Source organism: Dreissena polymorpha, chromosome 13 (assembly GCF_020536995.1).
Source record: "Dreissena polymorpha isolate Duluth1 chromosome 13, UMN_Dpol_1.0, whole genome shotgun sequence".
Classification (NCBI taxonomy): Eukaryota; Metazoa; Mollusca; class Bivalvia; order Myida; family Dreissenidae; genus Dreissena; species Dreissena polymorpha.
In genome coordinates, this window is record NC_068367.1 from 16562167 (window position 1) to 16585333 (window position 23167).

Sequence of the window (23167 nt, forward strand, 5' to 3'; positions counted from 1 at the left end):
TCATCATAATCTAACCATCTGCATTTTTTTTGCCAAACAGTTGGTTTTGCAATCTGAGCACTACAATCATCAATATTTTTGTGTGTATATGATATAAACAATTTATGATTATACAACATTTAAGTTTCATTATGCTTTACTTGTTTAGGAGATGTGTAACTGGCTACTTCTGTTTTCAGAAATAAAAGGCACAGAAGGATTTTATTAATATTTTGTGGAGTTCTCACATTAATCGAGCCCAAAGCACTTCCTGCTACAAAAACATATTTTTGAGCAACAACACATATTTATAATATACCCGGTACTCTTGGTTTATTAAGACATAAACAATAATCAACATGTATGCATGAGCACATATAGTAATATGATTCATATATAAATTTAGAAAAGTTTCAGTTGTCTGTACCCGAATAACATGGTGTTATTAATACTTCATATGTAAATTGATGACTTTTATATTTCCTCTGATTATCCATTATTGAATGATCATAATGAGAAATGCATTTCTTATTGAATCACATGTTATTAAAACCATCATTTTGAATAGAAATTACACATGCAGTAACAACCAGCTGCAAACAAATGTTTGTTTCTTACACGATTACTTATTCATGTCAAGGATAGGAAATTACACACATAGTGAATGAAATATTATCAATGTGCAGGTATCAATATTTGTATTTGATTTAATCTAACTTGAATAATGCATACTTTTTAACATTAAAATCTCAATTTCCAACAAAAAACTTACAGGAAGGTGGTAAAAATACATCAAGTCAGTTACAAAGCAATGAATTGGAAAATATCTGTACATTCAAGTTAACTGTATAAAACATGGCATCACCTAAAAATCAGAATCAATATAACCTAAAATCCGCAAATGTTAAGTAGGATTGCCTTTTTAAACAAAACATTATAATTGCCCTAAAATTAGTGATATAACAATATACATAGAACTATCATGAACGATTTTCAACATTTGCTTTGTTGTTCTATAATTTAAATAAAGCAATTCCAAGCTATTTATGCAGGTAAACTTTGTACACACACAATTTTTATAGTGCTTTACTTTTTTTTTTTTTAAATTTTAAGTTGAAGTTGACTTTGATTTATTTTTAAAGCCAGGGGTCCGTCTTATCAATGATGGTACGAGAATGTTAACTTACGATTGAATTTTGTAATTTTAAAATATAAGTAATTATAATCTGTTTGTTTCAAATACTTATGTTGGATATTTGAGTCCCTCTTTGGAAATGAATGAAAATGTTCAACAAAAGTAATTATAAAAGTGACGGTTACATATTTATGGCGCAGCGAAAATTGCATCGTAAGGTGAAAATGTCGTACAATGTTTGATAAGACGGGCCCACGGTTTCAATACATCAACTGTATTGTGCAATACACACATCACACACAAAGCTATCTTCATCTTGGGATAGAGGTTGTGAGACGCAGACCTCATGCAGCCATCGTTTGCAAACATCACATGCTATCCATTCTATTATGCCGTGCGGGTCTTTGCAGTGGAGTGAGTCGCACAGATAAGTTTGACGCACTCCATGAAACAGAAGTCTGCGTCTCACGTAGTCTCTAAATCCTAAAACATGGGGCTGTCGCAACATTGTAGGATGTTTTTTCCTGACCAAACATTCCGCAGTCTGGAAATAAAATATTCATTCATAATTAACTTAAAAAAACAACATTTGATGGTCATAAAAAAAAGCATATACTCACTAGATTAAGTGCTCAAAAACAATACTATTTCTGAAAATAAAATTGCAATTACAATAGTTTGACAGTGAAAAGTATTCATTTTTTTATGCATCATACATTTACAATCACATGACACTGAAAAACAACTTTTCATACAAAATAATATAATGGAGCAAAGAGAATGCTTTTTTTCATTATATGACACATTAATAAATTGATACATGTGTAATCTTCCTGTTTAACCTAATTTTCAGGGTAAGTTGACAAAAGTGGGACTCTATAACACAGTTTGATCCTCAGGTTATGATATTACATATGAAATATCATGTCCTTTATAAATTAAAAGAAAATGCAAGGCTCTAAAAACCAATGCACCAACAGAAAGGTCCAATGATTATATTCTTCATTCTCCCATTATTTTGTTGACTAAAAGTTAATGCAGATCTTTACTAAGCAAAAAATATATTTACTAATCATACAAAGCTAATTTATTACCATCAATGCAAACACTCCACAGCTGTTTCCATCGCGTTGCTTGATGCATGGTGGCGCTTCGAATTCCCATTTTTCTAAACCATCTTTTACAATTTGTGCTCTTTGACACATGAACTGGCTGCAACAAATATTTAATTGGTAAAAATCAGCGCAATCATGTGCCTACTTAAGCGGTACTTAATCTATACCAAATTGTTTTGGTAATCAGTTTTCAAACACATGTATATCTACACAATATTTGAAATATGTAAGAGATAAGACACAATAATAAAAAAAGAATGAACTAAGAAAGCAAGCTTACATTTATATATAGCCTATCATGTTTTAAAGTGTAGGTGGTCATAACAAGTTAATATTTAAGATCCAAATATAGAAGACAAATAAGATTTACAAAGTTTTTGAATATCCTGTTTGGTATATTGCCAGATGAATGATAACTGGAACTGGCCAAAAAAGCTTAATCATCCCTAAATGTGACCTTTTATCTCTTATTAACGCATGTGCAGCAGCTTCTCCACATGGGGAACAGATGAGGTAAGCTATATTGAAAATGGCATATTCAATTATCGAATAACAAGCTCAGAGACACCAACTGCTATTGTTAAAGCTATATCAAGCAGGTAAAACAAAAAAATGAATTACAGCTTTGAACCTTACCAGAACAAATCGAACAAGGCCATGTTGTTACCACTCAACGAGTCGTAAATGGTTACACTCCTGGACTTAACATTTGCAACTAGCAAAACCCAGTGGTTGTTGCCTTTACACTGTGGCAGCATAAGTATATCATACATATTGAAGTCCACCTACAAAATGTGAAATAATAATGTACATTAAACAATGTATACATTACAAAACAATGAGAAATTTGCTCAAATGACTTCAAAGAAGTATATAGGCATGCTAGAATTAAGTACAGTTTAAGTTAACAATAAAACAAGAGATTGCAAAGCAATATGGTCCATAGCAACCAGAATTTTTGAAGTAGGAACGAAATGAAATGACATGCATTATCTCCATATTGCCATCTATGCATGTTTCAAATTTCATGAAAAAATATGAAAAACTTTTAAAGTTATGGCTGGATCCAGAAAAATGTGACGGACTTACAGACTGACAGACAGAACGCAAACCATAAGTCCCCTCCGGTTTCACCGGTAGGGGACATGACAAATTGGTTGTCTGCAAAAGAAGGATTAATTAATAGTAAAAAGGTAAGTTTATTTATTTGACTCTGTAGTTATTTTGCATGGTCCAAAAATAGAAAAAAAAAACACACCAAATACCCGGAGCTTTGGTTTCTTTATAATTTGGAAAAAGACTGTTGATGAATCATTCCTGCCAAGTTCCCATTTACTTCAGACAAGAAAAATTTCAATGAACAGTTTTCATATCTGATATGATAATTTGTTATTACAACAAAGGGAGAATAGCCATAAAATTAATGTTATCACCAATCCCTAAACGCTCAGTGGCCAGACTGGGAATCAAACCCACAATCCTCTGATTTGTAGTTTCTATATCTTCATAAGGACATGCACACAAACTATATGAAATGAAAACTATTTAACTAAATACCAACCTTTAGGAATGGAAAAACTGTAAAATCTCCAGATGGCCAGTGTTCAGCAGTTTGTGCAGGCATAAAGAACACCTTTGCATGGCTGTCCTGTTGAGGAGACCAACTGTCTGTCATCTCCCTGGCTAGTAAACTCAAATATGCATTGATGATCTGAAAATATGGATAGGATTTTCAAACAAAAGTCATGCAGGATTTATAAAAAAGAAATGCAAGTGGGCCTTATTTAAATTTATACCTGGCACGGAACAAACAATGAACATTTATATCAGCAGACAATCCGATATATTCTTCCAAACAATAGAAATGTCTATGAAACAGACTAGTTTGTATTAAAAACTATAATTCAGTGCATTGGCAACTGCAATACACTTAAAACAGCAAGAGACATATAACTGGAGTCTACAAAATTAACCATGAAAAATTTCAGGCAAGTGGTTTCAGAGACAAAGCAAATTGTTGAGTGTGGTGAATGACAGTTGTAATAGCAAAACAACATCCTTTTGATATGCTCAGCTGAACGTTTGTTTAGTTTTGTTTTAGGTTTGCTTTAATGAAGTTATTAAAATAGCTAAAATGGACTAGGAAAGCTATTTGCACACAGATCTCAGGACACTATGCATAAACCACCGGGTCTTAATAAATGGAATGGTATAAACATGTATGTTTAAGGCATGAAATTATGCTCTGGACTTGGGCGTTTATTTTTGATGGCCCAACATTTACTTAAAACTTGACAATACAGCAATAACCAGTCAAATTTGGGGTTTACCTTGTCATTCAACCAGGAGTCAGCAGCAAGGGTTTCTACATCATCCTTAGCCACCCCTTCCCCAGCTACTGTCATCCTCTCCCCTTCTCTGAGCTGCTCCACTTCTTGTGGCATGACAATGAACGATGGCATTTTCTCTAAGGTTTCAATTACCTCAACAGGATTAAGTTGATTAATGAAGGCATGCGCCAAGACTGTGCAAAGGAGCAAGCATGCTTCAGTGAATTTCGCTGTCTTCGTTACTTCTGCTTCTAATACCTGCAGCATCGCTTGGAGGAAATCATCCACCATCTCCTCGTTTTCAGCTGATACCTGTGAATGCCATTTAAAAAAAGTATTAATATGGTACAGGCCAAATTAGAGAGCTATGTAATATGAGTTCCATCAATCATGATACAAATGATAGGTTTGAAAGCAAGCAAGAAACAAAAAATAGTCTGTTAATTTCTAGTTTGATACCCACACAGACAATTTTTTGGTTTTATTAATTGAAAACCAGAAGTTTTGACTTGGGTGTTAGTACTTTAATTAATAGTAATTAAATGCAGATAGACAGATCTATAAATAAAAGTTGATTATCTGAGATCTTCTTATTTTGTTAGATACTTGTTTATCCCCACAAAAACCTGAGAGCTATAGATGAACTATATTTCTGTATACCTATCTTTGAAGATTGATTTTGTTTGAGGATTTCAAAGTTAGGGTGGGTGGGGAGATTATAATATAAATTATTTATAAACAAACCTCATTAATGAAGGAGCTAACTGGACAAGCACTCAGCTTCTCTGTAAAATTGCCAATATTTACTCTGCCAACTCCTGATTGAAGCTTGGAGCATTTTTCTCCCAGGCTTTCAAAAATATCCAACTTCGCAAGTTCCTTCACGTAATCAAGCAATTTATCTGCTGATTCCACTGCTGATTCCAATGCTGATTCCACTGCTGACTCCTCTGCTGACTCCACTGCTGATTCCACTGCTGAGTCCATTGCTGACTCCACAAATATTTTTAAGTTGTTGAGAGACACTCCAGTCTTTAAAACTTGTCCACTCATTGTTTTGAGTGTTGCAACATTTCCTTTAATACTGTCTACAACATATGGTCCAGTGTAATTAGTTTCCAGATTTCCTTTGGCTTTTCTCGCCGCCCTCGATGCATTGAACTTTAACACCCTAGCACCAACATGTATTTCATTAAATTTTCTTTTTTTGTTGTTTGCTTGAATGAAGTCTTTTTGTTGTTTTTTTTTGGCTTTTGACATATTTTCCAGTACAACTTTTCCTGCGGTTTCTGTTTGTTGTTTTCGCACATCGGATTGTTTTTCAATCATGTCTGGGTTGGGTAATACACCTATTATGTCCTGTTGAAAAAAAGACAATTATAAATGCAAATCATAAAACAATCCACCAAAAAAAGGAACAAGTAGTGTTCATGATTTTTAATGTGCTGATTAATATTATATTTGTCTAACAAACAAAAGTCTTTTTACCCTTGGCACGAAAAACCCACCCCCGGTAAAACCCGGTTATTATTGCCCTGGGCAATACTCTGAAAGTGGGCAATTCTGGGCAATACTATCTTGCCTTCATTAAACATGCATTTGTAATTGTTTTTTATCATCCTTACTTCTCTGCTAGCCTCTATTGTAAAGAAAAAAGAGATAGCAAATGCTGTTGGCAATAATATTGAAATAGAAGTAACATATTGTCACTGTATGGGATATAAAATTTGACTGCAGACTTCAAAGTGACTGTTGTTTTATTAATTACAATATCATTAAACTTTAAAGTCAGAATTGATAATGAGGGATCATTGAAGAAATACTTTTTTATCTTGAAACACAATTAACAGGAATCTGTCACTTACTGTAGCAATCAAAGTATGTTTTCACACTTTATGGGCGGGCCCTAATTGGCACTAGTCTGTGATTCTTTTATGGCCCCTAATAAACAGTTAGAGGGCCTATGTCTGGCCCTAATAGGGCCCTTATGTGGCCCAAATAGGTCCAATGTTTATCTAAGTGGCCCAGTTTTACTGTTAGTTTTACAAACTGTATTTCATAAATGATGACACAAAACTGTGTCAATGATTTAAAACACTAAATCGGGGCATGAGTCTTAATGCAATATAAGATCAACTTAATTATTTGAATGATAACAAAAATATATATTACATGTATAATCCCTCATGTCTCTACCCATTTCCCTTTTCCTGCATAAATACCATTCTGTTACATATCATGTCATATTTTTAGAAAACTAATGTAAGTGAGTTACTAAAATGTAAATCAGATAAAACACAGATACCAAGTTATACCCAGTATTTTCCATAAGACCATTAAATTGAATTTCATTAATGTAAAAATAAGAAAGTATTATTAGGATTCCAAACTTTCCACATGATGTAGTTGATTAAAATGTGATACATAGTTTCTAATTATTAAAAATTAATGGATATTTTTTTATAGAGACTAATAATTTTATAAGTTATATAATTGTGTAATATCTTTATTACCCAGTAAAGCCCATCCAAACCATCCAAAACAAACACAAAATGAATTGCACCTTTTTTTGCAGAAAAAAAAAATTATTAATATGCTACACATGGAGTAGAAGTTAACAGTGTAAATAATAGAATAGAATTGCTAAAATTAATAGTTATTTTCTGTTATGTACTAATTTAAAATCATTAATATTATCAATATGCAAGTTGTGCTGTTGTATAATTGTGTAATATCTTCGATACCCAAGTAATGCCCATCCAAACAGACAAAGAAAAAGAATTTCCATCTTCATGAAAATTAGAAGGAATTATGAATATAATTTCACATGAATTAGAAGATGACAATATAACTAATAGTTAACAATTGTTAATAGATATGTTCTTTTAATATGTATAAAATCATTATCATTGTACAAGTTATACAATATTGCAATATCTTTATTACCCAGTATTGCCCACTATTGCCCAGTAAAACCCAGTAAAAGCCGGGTTTTCCCAGTATTACCCGCCCGGGCCGGTCAATACTATAAAACCCGGGTTTTATGCCAACCCTGTGTAAAGAACATTTCTTATCAAAAATACTTCTTTATTTGGAATGAAACATACCAGTACTTCATTAATGAAGGAGAAAATAGTCTAATATATGTCAATATTTAGAAAAATTGTTCTTTCAGTTTGAAAAAGCATAAACACAATTTTTGCTTCCATGTTTGTTTCGAAAGTGAGTGTTCATTCATAAGTGCAGTGTATGAACTTTTGAGAAAAGATATAACTTATTATGTACACAGAACAAGAAATATATCGTTGCAAAAGAAAAAGCAAATAAATGGAATATACAATATAAAAGTTAACCTTATAATTAAATATTACTACGGAATTCCTTATTCTAAACACTTATAATTAAGGTGGTGATCAAGTAATATACTCATTGTTTAACAAGTATAATGACCCTAAATCGCTCACCTGAGTTTTGAGGTAACCAAATAATCAAAACTGGACCTAGTGACCTAGTTTTGGGATACATATGACTTGGACTAGGTATTGTCAAAAATAATATTTCATCAAGATTGGGTCATAAATGTGGCCACTAAAGTAGTCACAAGGTTTTTGTAAAATTTTAACAGTTTACCTTGTTTTTGGACTCACTGACCCAGATTTGAACTCAGCCTAGATATTGTCATGATTCTAACCAAGTTTCGTAAAGATTTAGCCACGATACTAGGGAATTCACAAACCTTTTCTTAAATTTTACCCAGTGACTTAATTCTTGGCCTCTGGCGACTTAGTTTCAAACTCGTCAAAAATATAATAGGGAGACATTTTTTTATCAAGTTTCATGAAGATTGGACGATAAATGTGGCCTGAACGGGGGCTTCACGAGGTAAATTATGATGACGCATTACGAACGACAAACAAAAGGTGATTGAAAAAGCTCAACATGTGCACGTTGTGCTGAGGTGAGCTAAAAATGTACAAAATTTTAGTAATTGTTTTGTAATGTTGGTTTTGACCAACCATGAAGGGCAAAAGGGATGAACTAATAAGAGAGTGCTATGCTGCCCCCTTCTTTTTCACTCTTGACCTTTCCATAACAAGGATATGTTAAAGAATGTGGGACTAACAAAATTAAATGGACACAGGATATGGAAAACATTAAATCCTCAGCTAAACTCCAGTCAGCAACATATTAAGTATGTAATCAAAGATGCTTTATTTACATACATCAAGAGCCACAGTCTGCAACTGACTCGGGTACACTGCTTCCTGTCCGTACAGAAGAAAGAATGGGCTGAATTTTGTTGACGACTGTTTTTTGGTCCGAATTGAGAAAAGAACCTCATCAAGCCTTTCATCCCAATCGTTCTGCACTTCGTTGACCAATTTGCTTAAGGCCCTTTAACAAAAATCAGACAATTAGTGAGGTTTGAAGAAATATGACGCATACCTGATATTGAACACTAGTTTGGTATGAATTATGCAACTTAATGAATTTAATGAAAATTTTAAAGGCAATAATTACGCTCCCTACACATATTGTATAGAATCGATATTGAACCAGCTTAAGTCTTCCGGGTAGAAATGCAAATCTTCAAGCTTCGATAAAATTCCAGCAATTGAGGAGACACCTATATCTCTCTTTATGATTAATTTTGGAAATGCTGGTGTGTAAATTTAAGGGTGAGCAGGTTCCATTTTACACACAAAGACAAAACAGATTGGCTTGGCTAAAATTTATGCTTGGCTAAAATTTATACTGAATAATAAGCAAAAACAGTCACAACACAGTGAGAAACAGTTTGAAATTTACCAATTGATTGGTTGATTGGTCTTTTCATCAAGGCCGTTTGTTTGTGGGTGGTATGCAGCTGTTACTTTGTGTTTAATGTCCCACGTTAAGCACAACTCTTGATTTATCTGAAAAACAAAATAAGCTTATGTCTTCTGTTCACCTGTAAATAAAACAGAAAAAGGTCGCCGATGATATCCATGAAAATGCTTAAAGATATACAGCTGTATATGTTATATAAATTGGTCATGTTTGATGATCAAAGCTTTGCAATTATAGAAAATGATGATCGTATTTCGCATATAATTAGTACAATTTTTAAATCTTACAGTTTTAGAAAGATAAAATATTTTTACTTGTTTATCCATTTTAATACATTACATGTTCCTGGTAGTTAAAAGGAGTTGGTTGTTTGAAAGAATGTAAAAGAGGCTTTCAAAAATGTAAGGCCCACGACATGTTTAAAGCATGAGACAGAAACCAGTATTGCAAAAGATGATGGTGTATGTTATGTAACAAGTCAAAGCCAATGGCTAATATTTTAATAACCTATTTGATTGTCAGACAACAGTACCTGATTAATGAATTCCCTGCCTTGGTCAGTTAAAATTGCATTCATTGCCCCATGTCTGTATATTAACTTCTTAATGCACTTGGAAACTTGCTGTGCAGACTTGTCTGGGATTGCGAAAGCTTCCACCCATTTTGTATAATAATCTGTCGCGGTGAAGATATATTTATTTCCGGCTGGTGTCTCCGCAAAGGGACCCATCAAATCACAGCCAACCAATTCAAAAGGTTGTGTGACCTATAATAAACAAAATGTTTGTTTTTCCTTTACATGACAAGAGTTAGAAGTTGGTCTAATGAGGCTTATTTGAGATTAATTCATTAGTGCCAATTAACAATTAAATTATGTACAGATATATGTCCCTGCTGAAGTGTGAAAAATTGGCACACATTTTACAACGCCAAATGTTAATGTTTTAAAGGCAATCTAATAATAATTAACATTATTTTGGAATGTTAAACATTCTGTCTACAATTTTCATCACATGCTTATCATCTAATCATCGTAAACTGTGGTCAAAGAAGAGACTTGAATTATCTTTTGCCTAACGAAGAATTTATTTAAAATTAAATTCAAACATATCCTTTGGTAGTAAATACTAAGCTATAAGTGATGCTATGCACAGGTACATAGGAACATAAAATGCATTAGATATATTGTCAGTGTTTCAATTGCTTGCTTATGTTTGTTATTAAAAAAACATTATACCTGTCTCATGTAAAAGAAAACATAAACCTTCAACAACTATACTATGCGAACTTACATTGATTGATCTGAGTTCTGGCTTCTTAGGTGGTTTCATTGGATCCGACTTTTGACATTGAATGCACTTCCTCACCTATAAAATATACATTAAAAATTTTACATTATTTACATTACTCATGTAAATAAGATGTTAACCAAGAAGAAGAAATCATGTTTTGCCTAAGCATTTCCAATCATATTTAGTTGATTGCATGGGCAATTTGCTTTTAAACTGAAATTAGTTTTTTAATAATGTTTGTTTGACACACATGTAAACATAAACACTGCTATAATCAAACATTTATAACTTTAAACGAGTCCAGAATTTTAGCACCTTAAATTTGTGAGCATATTATTATGGAAAAGACATGCCAAATATTGAGTTGCTATCTTCAATATTGCAAAATTGGACGTTGACCTTGTCCTTTGACATTGAATGATGACCTTGACCTTTCACCACTCAAAATGTGCAGCTCCACGAGACACAAATGCATGCCAAATATCAAGTTGCTATCTTCAATATTGCAAAATTTGACCATTAACCATGACCTTGAAGAATGACCTGGACTTTGACCTTTTACCACTTAAAATGTGCAGCTCCATGAGATACGCATGTATGCTAAATATCGAGCTGCTATCTACAATATCAAAACATTTGACCTTTGTGCTTGACCTTTGACCTTGACCTTTCAACACTCAAAATGTGCAGCTCCATGAGATATGCATGCATGACAAATATCGAGTTGCTATCTTCAATATTGCAAAATTTGACCTTTGACCTTGACCTTATACCACTCAAAATGTGCAGCTCCATGAGATACACATGCATGCCAAATATCAAGTTGCTATCTTCAATATTGCAAAAGTTATGACCAATGTTAAAGTTTTCCGAAAAAATCACAGACTGACAGACGGACTGACAGTTCAACTGCTATGTGCCACCCTACCGGGGGCAAACAAATCAATTTATGAACAGGAGGGAGCCCCCCTCCCTAACCCAACCATAAAGGCCCCTGGGCATCTGAAATATGATCACAAGCACTAATAATAATATAATAATGATAAAGCCCGGTCACCACCACTGCCACCTTCATCATCACCATTATTTTCTTTAAAAAGAGTAGGTCTGACATATCTCACAGGCACTAATAGTCATATACTGATGTGAAAAAAGGTCACCACCACTACCACCTTCATCATCATCATGATCATCATCATCATTTCATACATAAAATTTATCTGACAAATTTCACGTGCAGTAATAACCATTGTACTCATAATACAAGTCAACGCCACTACCACCTTTATGATCATCATTATGATCATAGAGTTGGTCTGTCAAATCTCACAGGCAGTAATATTCATATACTGATAAGAAAAACAGGTCACCACCACTAATCATCATCATTATTGCATACATGGAGTCAGTCTGATAAATCTCACTGTATCTCTCATATACAGTAAAATTGTACAAGTCAACACCACTAACACCAGTCTCTTGTAGTTAGCATAGGGCCTACCATAAAAAAAGTGATTTGACTGTTTTATCATGATTTCACCAGTTGACAACAGAAGATCACTGCCTTGCACTGACACTGGAAACGTTTCCATTTTTAGGAAGTTCACTAAATTAACAAATTCCTTTTCTCCCATGTGTTAGGTGTGAAAAAGCAAAACTTGAACAAAGTTCAACAACAATGAAATAAACAAAAAATATAACTTTTAATCACTCAAGGAAGTATTTAAACATAAAAAACCGTAAATTCCTATTGAACTGATTACCACAGACATATAAAAAGATTTATGTTAATATAAAAAGAGGAACCTATTATTTATTTTATCATAGAGCTCTCTAACATAATTATTTTTTATTTATCACAACACATATTAAAGTTTTAACTTAGACTTCTTTTTGTGTACAAAAACCAAACATAAATTTAACAAATATTAAATGCAGTGCAAAAATTAAATATTTTTTATATATTTATTTCATGATGCTTTCATGATTAATGTGCACTTCAGGTTGTTTATTTCATTCTGTATGTTCAGCCCTTCCCCAAAACTCGGTCACTGTGTGTGACCATTTTAGTGTACTTACAAACCAATGCTTCAGCTTAGGCCAAAAAAAAAAATAGTCTTGGTTCAGGGAACATGGCCAGAAAAATGTAGGAGGGTAGGTAGGTTTTTTTTTTTTTTTTTTTTTTTTTTATGTTTTTTTTTTTTTACCAGTCGACTGATTTCAGGGTGAAAACGGGTCAGTTAATGCACCCATGATTGTTTAAACACTGACCAAATGATTAATATTGCACATGTGGTATTTAGTCGTTGTATATTATTCAATATTCCTAGCTTTTTATGCACTTCTTCAGGGCTAGCGCTGGCCCAAAATTTCTTTTAGCCAACCATTTTTTCTTTGTCTGTCTGTGATAGTGTGACCTTCATATTCAAAAGTGAACAAGCCATCTTTATCAGTCTCTGGTGTTTGGGGTGTGACCTTCAGAATTTTTTTCATCATGAGACCTGACCTAGTCTCCGACAGGTGCTCAAGAGTCTGAATAGTGGCTGTCAAAAGGAGGGTAACCTCAGAATAGCACAAGTCTTTCTTCTGGTACATTTTTTGATAAAATGGCAATGGGTTTGAGCGCATCGCACAGGAAGTGAGCAGTGTACATAAATTTGAATGTTGCTATTGGTTTGTACAGGCTAAGGGCGTCACAGTACATTGATTTTGATTCATTATCAAAGCGAAGCAAATTGTTGTCAAGTTTCCATGACTCTTTGAATGTTCTAGTGTTTTGTGTTTTAATTTTTTTTTTTTTGTTATGACTCTTTTTCGTCCAACAACGCTTTAAGGTTAAAGACGCCATGTTAGCGACTTTAGAGACAAAGTGGTTACTTCCATTTTTATAGTAGTGTAGATGAATGACTCTTCCTATGTGTTAAAAATTTGAAATGTTAATTAAAATTTAACCGCGCGTGTTTTTCACATTTTTATTTGATTAAAATACGCTGCTGTCAGTTAGCATAGTGTGCGAGTAAAACAAACAAATTAATTAATTATCATCTTTTCATTTCGATCGGAAATTGGCAGAAAGTTGTAACATCATCGACATAGAACTAATTATTTAATTATCACTTTTAAATTCAGATCAATAGACAGCTTGGAAATAATTAAAATATTGTCACGCTTCTTTTCGTTTTTAATCTTTAATAATACGACATTTGCGTCCGGCCGCTATTTTGTTTGCAGACGACAATATTAACTGTGTATTCAAAGTGCACAGTGTCTGCGCATGAATGACCGAATATTACTCCATAGCTCCACCCATTTTTACATTTCATTTAACAACGTCATTTCATGTGTAAGCGAGCTCAATGTTGATTGGCCAGCTAGCATGCGCACTTCAATAACAATAAGGTCAAGCGATGTCTCGTATACAAGTGCAGACCGGTTATTGTTCACTGTTCAAATTGCGAACACTTTCATTGAAACAAAGAGAAAAATATAGAAAACCAATCCAGGTTTAATTGGTGGCTGTTTTCAATGAAATTTTACGAGATTTTAGCATTTTCGCCATCAGATTTTTTTCCATGGACCAAAAAAATCGTTAAGGTCGGGGGCAAAAAATAGGGTCGGTCGGGTTCCCTGAACCAAGACTATTTTTTTTTTTGGCCTAACATGTTTTCACTATATTCATATAGAGAAAAATGCCCCGCCCACTGGCGGCCATGTTTTTTCACTGATCCGAACTATTGGCAAACTTGTCCAAGATATCAGTAAAACCAATGTTTTGACCAACTTTCATGATGATTGGACAAAAATTGTGACTTCTAGAGTGTTTACAAGGTTTCTCTAACGCCAAATAGGGAAAACTGCCACTATATACATATAGAGAAAAATGCCCCGCCCACTGGCGGCCATTTTTTTTCACCGATCTGGACCATTTTCGAACTCGTCCGAGATATCAATTAAATCAATGTTTTGACCACCTTTCATGATAAATGGGCAAAAATTGTGACTTCTATAGCGTATACAAGGTTTCTCTATAGCCAAATAAGGATAACTGTCCCGTCCACTGGCGGCCATGTTTTTCAACAGACCGGAACCACTTTTGAACTCAACCAAGATATCATTAAGACAAACATTTTGACAAAGTAACATGAAGATTGAACATAAAATGTGAATTCTACAGTGTTTACAAGGTTTTCCTTTTTTTGTTACCTAGTGACCTAGTTTTTGACCCAGCACAACCCAGTTTCGAACTCGGCTGAGAGTTTATTGGGGAAAAGCTTCTGAACAAGTTTCATAAAGATGGGACAACAAATGTGGCCTCTGGAGTGTTTTTTTTTTTTTTTTTACATATGATTATTCATAAATCTCTTATTACATTGTAATTATTTTAATCCTCATTGTAGACATTATATTTTAATGGTTTAACAATAATGGGAATAATACAATTATTTATAACATATAAATTAACATGCAATAGGAAGCATTCCACAAACACCCGCGCGCTCGTACGTGCCCTTTTGACAAAATACTGCGCGTCGAAAGTGCTCTTTTGACAAAATACTGCGCGTCGAAAGTGCCCTTTTGACAAAAAGCCCCCCTGCCCTTTTCAAATCCTAGCTGGAGCACTGCATGGGCATATATACATGTATTTATTTGTGGCTACAATTTGTAACAGAACATGAACTCTACAGAAGGCCCACACTTGGCGTCAGGTGATTTACGAATGTTATAATACACCTGTTCTGATTGGGCGCTTATTTCATCAAATCTTTAAATAGAAACATCTGCAGAAATTCATTTGATAGTTTAGAGATATGGCGAACGTTTGTGATTTTTGCATTTCTATCACACTTTTATCGTCAACATTGACCAGAATTTGCATGAAATCGGAAATCTCTGGATTATCGGGTAATGGACAGAGACGGGAATTTTTGCATGTATGCGGTAATCGATTGTGATTGTTCGTAATGGTTGTTAATTTTTTAGACACCAAATGACACCTATAACATTCAAACGCACGGTAGATTCTTTCTGAAAATTGGTACCGACCTATGTTAATGTTCAATTATTTTATTTCTAGCGAACACGATGAACACTGCGGTAGATATTATGGGTCCGCTGTGATTAGCGGTGTCCACCTTATGGAAAACGGCCCCCGCGAATATTTTATCTGAACACCCATCGCGGGGGTCGTTTGGTCAGCGAACACCGTAAAATGAACACTGCAACGAGTGGCGTTTGTCAAAGTACACGTTGCCTGTACTGTACCTATGAAGTTTCATGATCCTAGGCGTAAGCTTCCTTGAGTTATCATACGGAAACCATTTTACTGTGTCAAGTCACCATGACCTTGACCTTTGACCTAGTGACCTGAAAATCAATAAAGGTCATCTGCGAGTCATGATCAATGCACCTATGAAGTTTCATGATCCTAGGCATAAGTGTTCTTGAGTTATCATCCAGAAACCATTTTACTATTTCGGTCACCGTGACCAAATCACTATACGATTATTAATTTACCACTTGACATCAGTATATTTGAGAGCTGTGATAGTGATAAAACGAGATTCACCTATGATTATGATCTCGCTTGATTTCTGTTATAACAGTTTTCGTTAGAAATGTGATTGTAACAAAAGAGCGATACACATTAGACTTTCCATGACTGAAACTTTCTTATCATACCGTAACATTACTAGTACTTGAGTTACCTAGCGTATCCACTGATGTAACATATGCATGTTTTGTCACAGAATGGTTTTCTGTGACAATTCCTATATTCATACTTTTATTAATTGGTGTAAAATTTCAACATGTGCTAAATTAAATGGTACTCTTTCTTTTTATTTAAATCTAACCTGAATGGATAAATTAATGTTTTTGATATGTTTTTATTTAATTGACTATTCCTTTTGGAACAGTATCATAATCAACATTACAAGTGAAGTAACTTTTCCAAATAATGGTTATTTCCGACCAATTCTTAGTTTTTGCTGTTCTGTCAAGTTTTTTTGAGTGAATAATTGATTGTTTTAAATGCTTTCATGATTTCAAAATATAATCAGGAACTTTATTGTTTTTCTTTTCTTTCTTCTCAAACTGACTTCAAATAATTATATGGATACAAATTAATACAAAATAGTTGTTTTTATGATTTTTTTATTTATTTTCAAATATTATTTTTTAAGGAATGAGTTCAGATTGTTTAAAATTGAGTTTGATTATTAAGAATTTAACCTACGTTTGTTTTAAGTAAGTGAATTGTTTTTGTTAAAGATCATATCCTTTATATGTTGGATTTTTTTCTGAATGTTTTCCTTCTTTGTTTTTGATGTTTATACACATACATGAACCCTTTATAATTTTCTTGACCTTTGACCTAGTGACCTGAAAATCAATATGGGTCATCTGCGAGTCATGATCAATGTACCTATGAAGTTTCATGATCCTAGGCATAAGCGTTCTTGAGTTATCATCCGGAAACCATTTTACTATTTCGGGTCACTGTGACCTAGACCTTTGACCTAGTGACCTGAAAATCAATAGGGGTCATCTGCGAGTCATGATTAATGTACCTATGAAGTTTCATGATCCTAGGCATAAGCGTTCTTGAGTTATCATCCAGACACCATTTTACTATTTCGAGTCACCGTGAGCATGACCTTTGACCTGAAAATCTATAGGGGTCATCTGCGAGTCATGATCAATGTACATTTACCTATGAAGTTTCATGATATTAGGCATAAGCGTTCTTGAGTTATCATCCGGAAACCATTTTACTATTTCGGGATACCATGACGTTGACCTTTGACCTAGTGACCTGAAAATCAATAGGGGTCATCTGCGAGTCATGATCAATGTAACTATGAAATTTCATGATATTAGGCATAAGCGTTCTTGAGTTATCATCCGGAAACCATCTGGTGGATGGACATACCGACGGACCGACATGTGCAAAACAATATACCCCCTCTTCTTCAAAGCGGGGCATAAAAATACAACTGCATAGCTACAATATGATATTTAAAAGAAAAAGTAACTGTATATTTCCCTTACACAAGTTTGAATGAATTTTATATATTTGATGTTTATAAAATATCATTAAAGGTTATTATATTATGAATTGCTATATACTTAACTGGAGAAAAATCAGTATGAGATGTTTATAACACTGACAGTCTATATATCACAGGTTTTGTTTTTACAAGTGTGTAAAATGTGTCAGCCATCATTATTTTTTAAATAAATAAAATAATTTCAAAAAAAGATATACTTTCAGATAACAAAGAAGACTGCAATACTTAACAAAACCAAAGCCATATAGTATTGTATATGTTAACTTGTAGAGAAATAATAATAAATCATTTATTTTAAACATACAAATTCTATTCAACACTTGAACTCATAAAGATATGCATGCGACAAAAGCCCCTTAGGACGTTAGCCCCTACCAATTTTTAAATTCATTTTTTAGGTATCTAATTTCATCTTTTTTTTAATTAAATGCAATTAAAAAGTATAAAATTATATAAATATCAAGATGACATTATAAGATTTTTAGTAACAATTCATAATTCATGAAGTAGTGTTTCACTGGCCCTTTTGTTAACTCAAACATGTACCTGTTTGCAATTTGTTCACCTTGTTATTATGAAATAATAAATATGCAATTTTCATTGATAACAAAAATATGAACATTTTTCAAATGAAAAAGTACTTCATAGTTAATTAATAAACCACCAATAGTAATAGTTAAATAGTAAAGAAATTGTGAAAAACACTAAAATTTAAGTGTGTGGTACAAGCTATATATTGAAAAAAATATATGTATTAGACCTCAACATATAAGTAATTGTATGTATTTTATTACATATGAAATAAAAAAAATGAAATAAAAATACTTACTTAAAAAAAGTTATGAACTATTTAAAACACCTGGGGGCTTATTTCCAAGCGTGCACTTTTTTGAAGAGGCTATTGTCCTAGGGGCTATTGTCTTAGGGGCTATTGTCCTAAGGGCTAATGTCATAGTCTGAGAGGGCTAATGTCCGTACCCCTTGACAGACACAGTTTGACTGTCTAGAGAATAGGTGAAGTTCACATACAAATCACATACAATATAAAGATTATAAAACAAATTTATAAAGATCTACATTTGATGAATATACATTGTAATATGGACATTTTGCCACACATGCAACGTGGTGCTATTTGAATCAGGATAAATTGTGGTCAATTGTATCAATAACTGCCATAACAAGTGAAATATTTCCTCAAGATGAGAATGTCTCAATAAAGCCACAATTGTTAAATACTTAAATTGAATTGCTTTGCAGGTTCATTATTTGTAATTAATATTTTACAATACAATGTATTACAAAAGAGGTCAGCTGCAGGATCATAAACGCCCTGTGCACCCACCACATGGGTAAATTTTACCTGAATTTATTAAAGATCTTCATGAAAATATAACAGCCTGTAACATAATGTTATTATATCAGTATGGTAAAACCATCAATCTGTATTGAACAGGTTGTCTGAGAAAATGAAACAAAAGAAATTTTTTTATTTGCAAGATTTATGTGTGTGGAAAAATTGCAAATATTATATATTTCTTAAAAAGACAAGTAACTTTTGTAAGAAATCATGTCAAGTCGTCGCAGAAATGGTATGAGGTGCATTTAACCCAGTGACTTGCCTTATTTGAAACGTCTGATGGAGAACAATTCTTAACCAACAATTTGCTTGACAAAGATCTCTTTATCACAACTGTCTATAGGTGAATATCTTCACTAATTAATGATAATTTTAACAAGGCAGTAGCTAGCCGTACAGCCCCGTACGACTAGCCTGTATTGGCTAGTCATAGGGCCCCGTACGGCTAGTCCTTATTGGCTAGTCATAGGGACCCGTATGGCTAGCCAAAATTGGCTAGTCATACGGCCCTGTACAGCTAGCCTGTATTGGCTAGTCATACAGCCCCGTACAGCTAGCCTGTATTGGCTAGTCGTACGGCTCTGTACGTATAGCCTTTCCTATGGGGATTGTCTAGCCGTACAACTTAATAAAGTATAGAATTGTCATTCAGTGCTGTCAATCAGTAATTAGTTTGTTGAAGCTCATAAAAGTAAACAAACACACCGATAAGCCTGTGAATTCACACTGTCAAATTAGCATCTTTGTTTCCGTTGCAAGAAATTACAATTTAAAAAGCAATCATTGAATTACTGAAGGTTCATTTGCATGCATAGTCGACATTACATGTATTATGTTCAATAGTCGTGAAATTTTCATTGACTAAGTTAAAGGGGCCTTTTCACAGATTTTGGCATTTTTTAATTTATTCATTAAATGCTTTATATCGATTAATGTAAACATTGGATCGTAAAAGTTCCAGTAAAAAATCAAGAATAAAATTAAAAAAAGGAAAAGAACATTGCCCGGACCAGGTTTCGAACCAGTGACCCCTGGAGTCCTGCCAGAGTCCTGAAGTAAAAACGCTTTATCCTAATGAGCTATTCCGCCGTGTACACATACTGAACGTATTTTATACCTTATATAAGCAATCTTCGTAGTTTCACAAAATTTAACGACAAAAACAGAACTCTCCAAATTATTCAATCGTTTCGCGTTGCAACGCTTTATAATTTTTAGGTTTTAAAATCGTCAAAAGATGCATATAATGGCTATATTAGACCATGGTAAATGTTCAGTATTACTGTTTCCTCACAAATATCATAACTAAAACGAAAATGTGCGAATCTGAAACAACTTTTTTCAATTTTGTCAATTTACCAAAGCGTGAAAAGATCCCTTTAAGATTATTTATTATTTATTTAAAGTATACATTTGATATTTACATGTACAATGCATATTTATATATTCCATAACTGTGATTTGTATTGATTGCTGTAATTGCGGTTTGGCAAAACAAATTTAAATGTTCATATCTCCATTTTATACACCCTTTATATACTATGTACGAATCTGAATTTCAATATCTAAGTAGCTTAAACAAATGCACTGATTATCTTGCGGGCTGTTCATCTAGCGAAAAACAATTAGCATCTAATCAGCCTGCACACTATTTTAAGTACATGTATTAGCACGTTTTCATATGACGCATGGCAAAGAAATCTGCACGTAGATCAATAAATAATCAATATATTCATTGGTTATAACAGCCCTACGGCTAGACAGTCCCTTTAGGAAAGGCTAAACGTACAGAGCCGTGCGACAAGCCAATATAGGCTAGTCGTACGGTCCCGTAGGGCTAGCCTATATTGGCTAGTCGTACGGGGCCGTACTGCTAACCACTGCCTAGTAACAAACAATTTATAAAATATCTCATCTAGGACTTATCCTTATTTTCTAGAAATTTACATTTAATTTGGATTTTTTTTAATATACAGTTGCCAACTATTTTGGTGTAGATGAAAATAATTAGGAAAATATTCACTATCAACAGTGGGTTGGTTATCATTCGTGTATACGATTTATTGAATGCTTTATATAAAAATCATGACAAGTTCATTGTTAAGTGTGTTATTATAAAAATGAAGACTGTCAATCACACTGAACAGATTGATAGGAAAGATATCAACAAAGGGTTGCTAGGCCTAGGGTCGGTTACAAAAGAACTATCTCAAATTAATTATTTCGCCTGTATTTAAGTTTTGTTAAGACATCAGACTTTAAATAAATTATCTCACTTGCGTCGAAATTGTTTTTGTTCAGTATAAAAAGCACATTCAACACTTTAAGTGGCACAATAAATCTAATTAATTATTAAATAAGACGTTGAAAGCACCAAAGTGGAGTAGGCTCTAGCGATATTGTGCACCGATGGCGATGTCGTTTAACATACATTTAGTAAATAGATCTAACTGCAGTAAATTTCAAGGTAAATTGAAATCGAAGCTGTACATGAAATATTATGCATAGATTGTCATGTGTCTGTTGCAATTATATTTAAATAATAGAAAGAATCATTGCTCAATTACCTTTATCTGACCGTTCTCACGACTAGATCTACGATTTTGTTTATTTTTGTTCCATTGCGCATGCGCAGTGCTCTGTATTTTCCGTTTATCTGACCCTTTTCATAGTCTGACGAGTTTCACGTCACACCGGGATACTCGTGATACCTTCCCAAATGGGAGACAACTTCTTACGCTGTTCACGTTTCTTATTTTTAATGAGATGTATTTGCTAACACCCCTAGGGTTATCTTAACGCAATCACTCCTTATGTCATTACAAATAAATATTTAGCGTTCACTTTAATTTATTACACAGGGAGTGATACAACCAAATTGATTATTTGCAAAGATTTTCATTGTTAAATCTCTTCTTGCCATCTGTGAACGTTTTTTTCGGCAGTGAGCACGTCGTACCATACTTGTTATTGTACTAATAAGCTTTATATAGTATCGTCACGCTGTTTACGTTTCCTATTGACGTGAGATGTATTTGCTAACACCCCTAGGTTTTTTTACGCAATCACTCATAATGTCAAGATGAATAATTAGTTAGCGTTTACTTTAATTTATGTCAATCCGTTCCTGGCTTTGTGGCCAGCTCACCGGTACAAACTTCGCACTCTAGTCAATAATTATACTATTATAGTCATTCTAGTCAATAATTGTACAAATATGCACGTTATGTTATTTATTCAAATGAACAAAGGATATCGTAGTGCCACATTTAAATGTTTCAAGAATGATTATAACCATTATAGTTGCGCTGTTATTGAAAAGCAATGCATGTCCCGCAAAAGTTTTAGATTTTTCGTTAATATTTCAACAGCTCATATTCAATATTCTGAAAAGTTAAAATACGAAGCCTATATGTTAAAGATCAATATTACAGCTGTTACATTCACTTATAAAACATAATATTAACGAAAAATCTAAAATTTTAGCGGGACAAGTGTTGTATAATTTATGCAAGAGGTTTGAGTTCTCCAATTATGTTTATTCACAAATGGAAACATTATATTAATATCGTGTTAAATGCAATAGTTTCGAATGGTGTTTTATAGAAAAGAATAAAAACAATTATTGTATTTTACGTGTCGCGGGGGAGATTGTTTATGAATGATTAAAATAGTCCTCTTTCTGCTGCGTCTGCGTGACGTAGTATTTTCGCTCATCTCATTCATAACTCTGAGGCTGGCGATTAACAAAGGGGAGTCCGGGTGAGAATAACGCACTTGTATAAGGTTACGCTTGTTTATATTCACAGGTCTCAATTAATAATACGTTGGCCACGAGTTCAACAATTATTACAGGGATACGATAGACAATATAAAAAATGTTTCATTATCGCTGAAATTGTTAAAAAACATTTAAATATAACAAGAATATTCTCTAAAAAACGTAGTCTTGCTGTTTTGAAATAAGGTTTGGAATTTTGGTTTCTTAATAACTTAATTCAAAACAAAAGTTTAATTATAGTGTTTTTTACTTGTTAGTCGCATATTTACCGCATT

General features: G+C 33.4%; 1 protein-coding gene across 1 annotated transcript; it reads right to left on the minus strand.

The window, feature by feature from the left end:
- Nucleotides 1–286: 286 nt before the first annotated feature.
- On the minus strand, nucleotides 287–21813 carry LOC127856304 (uncharacterized). The gene is made up of 11 exons (XM_052392423.1): nucleotides 21679–21813; nucleotides 10682–10756; nucleotides 9922–10155; nucleotides 9369–9475; nucleotides 8783–8954; nucleotides 5304–5918; nucleotides 4560–4871; nucleotides 3791–3940; nucleotides 2866–3014; nucleotides 2209–2326; nucleotides 287–1658 (listed from the first exon to the last, which is right to left on the minus strand). The coding sequence occupies exons 2-11, from the start codon at nucleotides 10718–10720 to the stop codon at nucleotides 1383–1385; spliced, it is 2172 nt and encodes a 723-aa protein (XP_052248383.1). The 5' UTR covers nucleotides 10721–10756; nucleotides 21679–21813; the 3' UTR covers nucleotides 287–1382.
- Between the last annotated feature and the right edge of the window lie 1354 nt (nucleotides 21814–23167).